Source organism: Laccaria bicolor, genomic scaffold (genome assembly GCF_000143565.1).
Source record: "Laccaria bicolor S238N-H82 LACBIscaffold_44 genomic scaffold, whole genome shotgun sequence".
Classification (NCBI taxonomy): Eukaryota; Fungi; Basidiomycota; class Agaricomycetes; order Agaricales; family Hydnangiaceae; genus Laccaria; species Laccaria bicolor.
Window position 1 is genome coordinate 172451 of NW_001889915.1, and position 9495 is coordinate 181945.

At 47.9% G+C, this 9495-nt stretch overlaps 3 protein-coding genes across 3 annotated transcripts; 2 read left to right on the forward strand and 1 right to left on the reverse strand.

The window, feature by feature from the left end:
* Positions 1 to 900: 900 nt before the first annotated feature.
* On the reverse strand, positions 901 to 2144 carry LACBIDRAFT_310171 (uncharacterized protein; the record flags this gene model as incomplete). The annotated part of the gene is made up of 3 exons (XM_001887359.1): positions 901 to 1229; positions 1283 to 2035; positions 2081 to 2144. 3 exons carry the CDS (start codon positions 2142 to 2144, stop codon positions 901 to 903), a joined length of 1146 nt encoding a protein of 381 aa, XP_001887394.1.
* A 583-nt stretch (positions 2145 to 2727) lies between these two features.
* LACBIDRAFT_332764 (uncharacterized protein) lies at positions 2728 to 3567 on the forward strand (the record flags this gene model as incomplete). The annotated part of the gene is made up of 5 exons (XM_001887296.1): positions 2728 to 2799; positions 2856 to 2918; positions 2972 to 3108; positions 3263 to 3316; positions 3369 to 3567. 5 exons carry the CDS (start codon positions 2728 to 2730, stop codon positions 3565 to 3567), a joined length of 525 nt encoding a protein of 174 aa, XP_001887331.1.
* Positions 3568 to 3654: 87 nt separating this feature from the next.
* LACBIDRAFT_332765 (uncharacterized protein) lies at positions 3655 to 5559 on the forward strand (the record flags this gene model as incomplete). Its single annotated transcript, XM_001887297.1, has 4 exons — positions 3655 to 4930; positions 4982 to 5178; positions 5233 to 5417; positions 5472 to 5559. The coding sequence occupies 4 exons, from the start codon at positions 3655 to 3657 to the stop codon at positions 5557 to 5559; spliced, it is 1746 nt and encodes a 581-aa protein (XP_001887332.1).
* Positions 5560 to 9495: the final 3936 nt, after the last annotated feature.

The following is a 9495-nucleotide window of genomic DNA, read 5'->3' on the forward strand; positions in this document are numbered from 1 at the left end:
TAGTAAATGTATTTTATGTTATAATTGAAATACATTAAAATTTGATTTCTATTTAAATTTGACTTCTGAATTTTGAAAGAATATGAAGGTATCAGTATAAGGTGACTTCAGAATGTAATAGAATAGATTTATGTAGCTCTACTGAATATACTACAACATGTGAACAATTGAATGCATGGCTGGGTGGATTTGAGCTTCTCAAACACATGAAACCTGGAAATTTCAACTGGTTTTTACATGTAATGTTGTTTTATCACACAAAACATGTCCTCACTCAACAGAAACACAAAGCAAAGTCTCAGGAGACTAAAAGTGATGATGAAGACTTGGGTTTGGATGAACAACATGCAGAATCTAATGTCTCTGAATCTGATTGAAATAAATAAGTCCATGCATTAGTAAGTAACTAGTCATATGCCTTATGCCCTTGTTTAGTCAAAGATTTAGTGCTACAATTCTATTTGTCTGACCTAAAGAAGGAGATTCAGGGTCCAACATTAATTAACCAGAAGTTCTAGTGTTCAATTTCTGTTGATTCCAGTTGGATTCCTGTCAATTCCGGCTGGAATCCTGTGGAATTCCAGGAATCCTACCGGAATTTCAGGAATCCTACCGGAATTCCAGGATTCCGGCCGGAATCCAGGGAATCTGCGGATTCCGGTAGGAATCAGTGGAGGAATGGAAAGTATTGGTTGGACCCCAAGATGGACTCATCTCCTTGTGTGGAATCACTAAGCGTACTTGATCTTGCCAGATGTTGCATAGATGTAGCAAAGTATAAGCATGTAACTCCAGTTGATACATAACATCTTTATCTTCCTCACTTTGCATTGCCATCGTAACACACTTCCACTCTTCTGCAAACTATTCCTGCATTGCACTACGCTCATAGGACAATCATCACAGCTCTTCCTGGCATCGATCCAGCTCCAACAATGATTTGATTCCTTTCCGCACACCTTCATCGCCCAGCCATTGTGGGATTTCTCTGCCAGAAGAGAGATCCATGTCATCTAAACCAACATCCTGCCAGATGTCATCATCAACATATAGTTTGAAAAGGCCATCAGTGGCTATTCTGTGTGGTGCACATGCACCATGAGGACTTTCTTTTCTTTTAATCATCTTTTCTAGCTCTGCACAGATATCATTGTATTTCTTTGCCAAGTTTTGAATTCCTGGTTCTTTGCGCTTTATCTGAGATTCTGAATGTTCCTGTAATTTTTTGGCTTCAAAAACAATATGAGCCCCCCATTTTTATAAATTTGACTCAGTGACTTACTATTGGTTGTTGTCTTACGGTATGCTCGCTCTAAACTATCTAGTTCAAATTTGCGCTGTTGCAGACAATTTCTCAAGTGCTGTTTCACAGCTAAAGCATTGACCCGGAGTCGAAGGAACTTATTGCCCAGCAAACGTTCAAGATTTAAATGGCTATCAGCTCCCAATGTGTCACTTTTAGACTTCAATGACCTCTCAGTCTTCTCAAATTTTTCCTTAAGATCTTCCGGATGCAGTCTAACTTCTGAAACCTCCCAGCCATCATCATATTTCCCCTTGTGAATCATTGTCTCAAACTTATATAGCTCTGCTTTGAGCTCTGTCATAGAATCCTTTAGCTCCAAAATTTCTTGAATAACCTTGTCTGCCAAGTTTTTTGCTTGCCTGGGACTTGGTTTTGTCTGGTGAGCCATCTGAGCAGCCCAATTTTCTCTCAAGAGATCTTCAGTGATATTTTTCTGCTGAAGTTCAGCCAAAACAGCTGTAGCCTCATTTCTTTGAAGAATAGCAGCATTCCATTTTCTCCTGAGCCAGTCCCCCAGACCCATAAGAGATTTGCGGTCCAGATGTTTCACTTGAGTGTCAATTGTATAGATATGTGTGTAGTAGCCACTAACACGCAGTGATGGAATCAAAAGCTTAATTGAGCTCCAGAATCTTTCACACCCTTCCCCGTCAGTTAATCCAAAACCAGTACACTTTCTTGGATGGTAAATAAGCTGGCAAGCCCACTGATGACCATACACATGAAACACTCAGATAGCCCATATCAAACGATCATGAAAGTCTTTCAAAAAACCCCATTTAACACAACTTCGATGAAGGGATTTTCGCGTTCCCAAATAGCTTAGATTATAGAACATATAGAATATAGAATATATATACGAGATCGTGGTACTTACAACCAATAACGTAGATTTCTTTTGGCCAAGATGCCCTCCCAAATCAAACACAAGTAACCTGTTTCTCAGAAGGTATGTGGCTCGTTTTTTTCACTTGTGTTCCTTGCTCACAAGGAACCTGTTTAGCTTTTGACTGACCTTCGACTTCAACTCAGCACGGCATCGCCGTGTTCAAAACAGTATAGAATCTAGATTAAATTGTATACACATAACTCTGGACTAGTTAGTACCAACCCTAGTACGTGCATAGGCTGCAGCCCGCCCTACCCCACGTGAACAGCACTCAAAACACAATGTACGTCTTTCTGTCAATCAGCCGTATAACGGGCTCAAACCACCATTCAGCCTGGGCTACGACCACGCGCACACAACCTCAATATGCATGGATTGCCTGCATCCAGGTTTCGAAGGCTTCAGGGCTGTCGCGTTGCACGTGATCACATGCACTGAAATGTTTAACCAGCTCACACCCACTGCAAGCAACTTCCTTCCCTCGCGACTTACTTGAACCAGCCACCAAGGGCTTCCTCGTTCACTCTCCAGTATGCCCCCCCACGCTCCCAAACAAAAAGACCAAGGTTTGGCAAGTGCCGGAACTCGTTCCACGAAAACCCATGTAAGTAAATCACTCTCCCTCCCCGTCCGTGTACCAACGTGGCACATCTCATTTAGACTTCCAAGGCCAACAAAATGTCGAAGAAAAACAAAATGCTGGAGCCGAATCCCTCCAAAAAGGTACGTCGTGTAATGTCTACATAGTTACTACGTTACTAATGAATTCTAAGAAGACCTCCAATGGCAACGCTGTCTCGCATCAAGTACTCGATTGCGTCTCGATACCAACTGGCAAATCCCGTGATGACGTGCAAGCAATGAACATTGCACACGTGGAAGCGCGGCTGAGGGCAGCGGCTGGCAAAAGTAGGTTAGTGGCTCATATTATTGTATTGTCCATCGTGGAATCAGACTTTAGTTGATTCCTGATTGTCAGACTTTATGTCGACAACCCCGCTCAACCAGACTTTAGTCGGTTGGGCAGTGGCGGCCTAGGAAACACAAACTAACTTCATTCCAAACAGTGTCCAGGATTCCGTCCCTGCTTTGCCTGACCAGACAAATGACGTCGTCACTATGTGAGTTGTTTCTGCTGTAGATTACATCACAACAATCTCATAATATTTTTAGGATGTCTGCCACGGAGCCCGATGCTCCAGTTCCACCATCCAACACCCTCTCCTCAGCCACTGCAGAAGGCACGGACAACGAAGACAACACTGATCACCCACATCTGCCACGACACATCGAACTGATAAGCCTCGGCCACTTTGACGACGTCAAGATTGCTGCATTGAATGGTGCACTCCAAGGCGACGCTTGTTACTGATTCGCGTATAAAGAAGGGGGATATAGAAGTTACAACGGGCGTCGCCCCAAGAGAGGGGGCCGCTCTGCAGCCGACGATCGGACAACCATGTTTGACGAGGAATCTGGATTTTGGGTCCCAATCCCAGCGAATTACACGGCCCCTCACACGCCAGAGGATCTCATTGAGGCAGAGAACGACATACGCATCCTGGATCATCATTGCATCGCTTACGTCCACCCAGAGGCTCGCAAAACCTTCAAGGAACTCAATGCCTCTCGTGAGCCCGAAGATCCGGAGATCTACCCTCTCCACGTTTATGACATTTCGAAGGGGGAAGAGGCGGTGTTGGTAGCAGGCCTCGAGGGGGAAGAGGTGGCCTACAAGTTCCGAAAGCCCTGGGAAAAGGGCTACATTCGCTACCAAGGCTCCTTACCTCAAGAAGGTGCCCAAAACGCTGCCGATAGGTGTACAGAAATGTGGGATAACGACACACAGGCGTACCTCATGCTCCCTGCGGGTTACACGGCCCCACACGACCCCCAGGACTATGTTGACGCCGTCAACTATGAACTTGTGCGAGCTGAGAGGCATCGTCACTCCGCAATCAGTCTTGCACAGTGCCAACTTCATCCACGTAAGGAAGAAGGGAAGAAGGAGAAAGTTACAGCATTACAGGACTGGGAAGCCCCAGATCTCGTGATCGAGAGTGACCTCAGTGGCTCTGACTATGAAGTGGGACGATGCGAGGAAGAGAAGACGAGGGACTGGTGTAAATCGAGGGGACAGTCGGTTATGGACACTGAAGAGGATGACGTGAAGATTGACGAGGAAGATGCCAAAGAAGAACCAGACCTGGAGCACGAGGAGGAAGAAGCGTGTGAGGAGGAAAAACGGCGTTCCAAAGGCAAGAAACCTTTGGTTAGGGACACCGAGGAGGAAGACGAACACGACTTGGAGCGTGACAAGCAGGAAGAAGCGCGATCCAAAGCTGCTTGCCTTTTGTTATCGACAATGAAAACGGAAGGGAAAGTACACACCTCATCCGCCCACTGGAAGGACTTAACGGCGTCATACACACCTTCCCAGTTGGACACCGCATCCCTCTTGAGCAGCTACGGACTCACATTGATCCCTGACGCCCTGCTCCCAGACCTTGAAGAGGTTTCTTCGACAAAGCCTTCACTCCTGGAAACGGTGTTGTATCCGATGTTTGGCCAGGTCGTCTGGCAAGTCGCACATAGGTTGGGCCATCTCTATGGCCGTTCTTCAGACTTCGCCATGGAGAAAGTGGGTCTTCTGTGCAAAGAGAAGCGAGCTCCAAACCGCTACAACCTGTTCAAAACTTTTGCCAGCAGGACGAAACCAGAGGAGGGGGATCATGGTTAGTCTTCGTTTTACCTTCTTGAACCCGCTTTCTCATATATGATTGTAGAAGGCCTCCAGCTCTGGAACAGGGCCACCAATGAGGAGTACAAGAAGCTTATGCAAGGAGCAACAACAAAAGAAGAGAAAGATGAACGGATCCAGGAGGCCATTAGTTTCATCAAGAATCAAGTCAACGAAGAAGGGACCAATGTCTGCAACGCAAACCTTTGCTTTGCGTCTTACATGAAGGAAATTCGCGACCTTGTATGTCTGATTGGTTTGTTCATCGCATTCTTCTTATATACACCACTTTTAAAGATCACCAATATCAAACGTCGCGACAAATCTTTCGACGTTGCCGGTATCTTGGTCTACAGTGGCAGAAATCTCACGGCACGGAACAAGATGGGGTTTTTCATGAGTTCCAAGGACCTTCAAGCACTCTGCACCCGTGAGGAGTGGCCAATTGCCACCTTGACGGACATCTTTGTTAGCAAAGTCTGGTGCGTTATCCCTCTTTCATGTTATGGGTTTTTTTCTTACTTGTACTGCTATAGCGCTATGCATGCGGACCAGCAAATTAAGCAGTCGATGGAGGAACTCAATGTGGCTCCCTCGACACTTCAGTCACCCACTGACAACTGACTATTTTTTTTTTTTTTTTTTTTTTTTTAATGTCAAATTATAGTCTATTGGGGCAAGGCCCCATGTCAGACTTTACAACTTTGTAGACTACCTAAGGCCCCTAATGCCTTATACCTGACCCCCGTTGACTGTCCCCTGTACTGGTGAAGGCACGCCCGAGGCGTTCATTCCCCCACACAGCCCGGCACAGAAACGCCGTTTGGGAACACGTCGGTATGGTGAGCGGGGTAGTCTCGTATCCCTCTGCTTATCTGATGCAGTCTGAATGTGGTGCGTTTCTTCTTCCAAGTACCCGATCGCCATGCGAAGGGTACAGCTAATACGGGACGAGCGCGGTCAGGGAAAAGTGAGTTTTGTTGGTGCTTTGCTGCCGTTGGCTTGATTGATTGTCGAGCGCTGTCGGCCTGGCAGTATGTGTTTATCGCTTGATGTCCGCAAGCTGAGATGCGGGTAAAAGATAGAGGGGGGGTTTTGTGGGCGAGCCCGCCGGCAGAGAGCCGACTAGTCTGTCCAGACGTCGTTCCTTGATGTAGTGTACAACCTGTGAATATAATGTGCTATCTGTCAACCTTCCTCGGATTCCAACTGAGAGACGTCACCTATTGAATCCCCTAGCGACTTCTTGAGGCGCCCTGTCCGGCCCACGAACTTGAGCAGCTCCTTTATCCTCTTCATACTCCCCATGATCCCCTTGAGGTCCCTTGAATAGCGGCCCAAGGCTCTGTCCATGTCGTAGCGTTCTGCAGCATAAGTCTGGCACTCGAACAGGAAGTGGATCACCGTCTCTGTGATCTCCAAACGTCCTGCCTCCCAACACGCATCGCATCGCCTGACCCTCGACTTCTTGATATTGAAAAGGTAGCTGTTAAGCGGGATATGTCCTGTGCGTATCTGTGTTAGTAGGCTGGCTTGCGGCCTTGATAGCTCGTTGCTGATCTTCCGGAATTTGTTGAATGGGAAGTCTGTGTCGACGTGTTGAAATCTTGCGTAACGCGGAGAGGCTGCCCACGCTTCCGCCCATCTTGCCTTCAATTTCCCTGCGAACTCTTGTTTGACTGCCGTGGCGCTGTATGGCAACCGCTTCCTCAGTAATGGCGGTAACTCCTCCCACGGGCTCGAATCCCCTAGCGCTGCCTTCTTCGCCTCTTCGTCGACCTTCTCATTTCCCGCTACCCCCTTGTGCGCTGCAACCCATTTGAGCGCGAATTTGTCTGTACCTGTCTGGATGGGGACATCAGTACTGTCAGTCATCGCTTCCGTCAGTCTCAGATACTCCATTACGAGGTATTGCCCCGGCTTCGTCTTCCTCGCTCCCGTTGATCTGATGAACGCTTGACTGTCAGTGTAACTGGTCACCGTTGCCTTCCCCACCTCAGGCCGTCCCTGTAACATCCACGCCGCAAGAATGGACCCAACGGCCTCACCCTCGTAGGTTGTGTGTTTCGTCAGAGGCCCCAGGTGAAAGCGCAGCGTCTTCTCTGGCTCGTCGACCCCTTTCCTGTATAACACTGCTGCAGCCCCCACGTGTCCCTCATACCCCGAACCATCTGTGTATATCCTTATGTCTGCATCGTCCAGACCCTCCTCCTTGATAGAATCTTCCTTCGATCCTGCGATCTTGGCGGAAAACGGTCTCTTGTAGGTAGGTGGCCTGGTGTCTGGCATCACTGTCTCGAAGCGTTTGGGTCTGATCCTGAAACACTCGATTAGCTTCTGCATCGGGGCAAGGTGGGTCCTGGCGGGCGTCTTGCTGTATCCGCGAATCATAGCCCTCGTTGGGTGTCCAGTTGGTAGAGTCGCCATCTGTACCACTGCAGCGTGGCAAATCCTTTCCAGCAGCAAGTTCACAGGTAGAACCCCAGCATGCGCATCCAGCAGGTCGTTGGGTGCAGTCCACAGTCCCCCTGTGATTGCCTTCGTCGCTATCCTCTGTATCTTACCCATGGACTTCATCGCTCTGACTGATCCACTGTTGTTCCGCATGCCCTCCTTCTTGTTCGGAGGCACATACCATACATCGAGTGCGTACGTCATCTTCGGGATGGCCACCGAAACGTACAAGAGTCGCATGAGCCTGGGCCTGATACCTAAACTTGTGCGGGTTAGCCTGCGAAACATAAGTATATAGGAAGTCGCCTTCTCCATGGCCTCATTCTCCTGCATCTTCCACCTCAGCTGATTGTCGACGTGTACCCCCAGGTACTTGTAGCTCTCCACCTCCTTTACCACATTTCCCCTTAGCCGGAGTACTGGGTTCGGCCTATCCCCATCCTTCCTCGCCCTCGGCTGGCAATGCATGACGGCCACCTTGCTAATCTTAAACCTCGAATTGTGGTCCTTTGCCCAGTCGAAACCGCCCTCTCTCCTTTCCATGTAGCTCTTAAGCGCTTTCGTCGTTTGCTTTAGCGTCTTGGCTGTCGCTATGACCAGTGCGTCGTCCACATAGCCGATGGCGTCTTCGTCCAAACGTCGAAGGGCGTCCAGCAGATCTGCATTGTAAAGGATATAGAGTAACATAGATATTGGGTCCCCTTGTCCTATTCCGTTTTTGATGTCGATGAGTTCTGAAATGAAATCGTCAAATTTGAGCCTGGTCTTCCTCCCCTGTAGGAGCCTCTTGATGAATTTGACGTAGGTCGTTGGTATCCGTCTCTTCTTCAGATTATGGATTAGCCTGTCAGTAACCGCGTTCGGGAAGGCCCCTTCGACGTCTAGAAAGAGCACCGAAGCAACCCTCCTCTTACCCCAAGCCGCTTTGATCTTGCCCACGAGGTAGTGGATGGCGTCCGTTGTGGTGCGTCCTGGCCGTCCACCAAAGTGCGTATCCGGCAGCAGAGACTCCTTCTCCACCAGGTGGCTGATGTTCTCCGCTACGATCGCCGTTAGTACTTTCGGAATCGTGCATAGCAGGGCTATTGGACGGTAAGCTTTTGGCACTTCGTAATTGGGTTTACCTGGCTTCCTCAGCACCGCCGTAGTGAACTCCTGCCACCCTGAATAGTAGGTTCTCAGCGCGAAGACGCCTCTGAAAAGATGTACTAGATACTCCGAGAGGTGTTCGAAACACTTCTGGAGCACCACATTTGGGATTTCGTCCGGCCCACTCGCCTTAAACGGAGATAGCCGCTTTATGTGACGTTCTACTTGTTCCAGGGTGATGGGAGGCGGTGGTGGGAGTGGCTCCGGATATTCATAGTTCAGCCACTAGTAGCTACCACTTTTATGATAAAATACAGGCAAGTGCCTGCACACCGACATCCACACTGCCTAATGAATTTATGAAATGAGAAGAGTAGGCAAAACTTATGAAATGTATTTCATTTCTTTACCAGTGCTTCTCATGACTATTTCATAACTGTCCTGAGACATATTTCAATACTACTTCATTGCAATTTCATTACTGCCTGGCCTTCCATTTCATTGTCTACCCAGCATTGTTTCATTGCTATTTCATTCTTGCCTGACTTTTAATTTCATTGCCTACCCAGCCTTATTTCATTGCCTTTTCATATCCTTGCCTGGGCTACTTCATATTCATTTCATATCCCTGCCTGGACAATTTCATATCCCTGCCTGGGCAGTCTCATATCCCTGCCTGGGCAATTTCATATCCTTGCCTGAGCAATCTCATATCCCTGCCTGGGCTACTTCATATTCATTTCATTTCTTGCCTGAGGCAATTTCATATCCCTGCCTGGGTGATTTCATATCCCTGCCTGGGCAATTTCATATCCTTGCCTGGGCAATCTCATATCCCTGCCTGGGCTACTTCATATTCATTTCATTTCTTGCCTTAGGCAATTTCATATCCCTGCCTGGGTAATTTCATATCCTTGCCTGGGCAATCTCATATCCCTGCCTGGGCTACTTCATATTCATTTCATTTCTTGCCTTAGGCAATTTCATATCCCTTCCTGCATAATTTCATATCCCTGC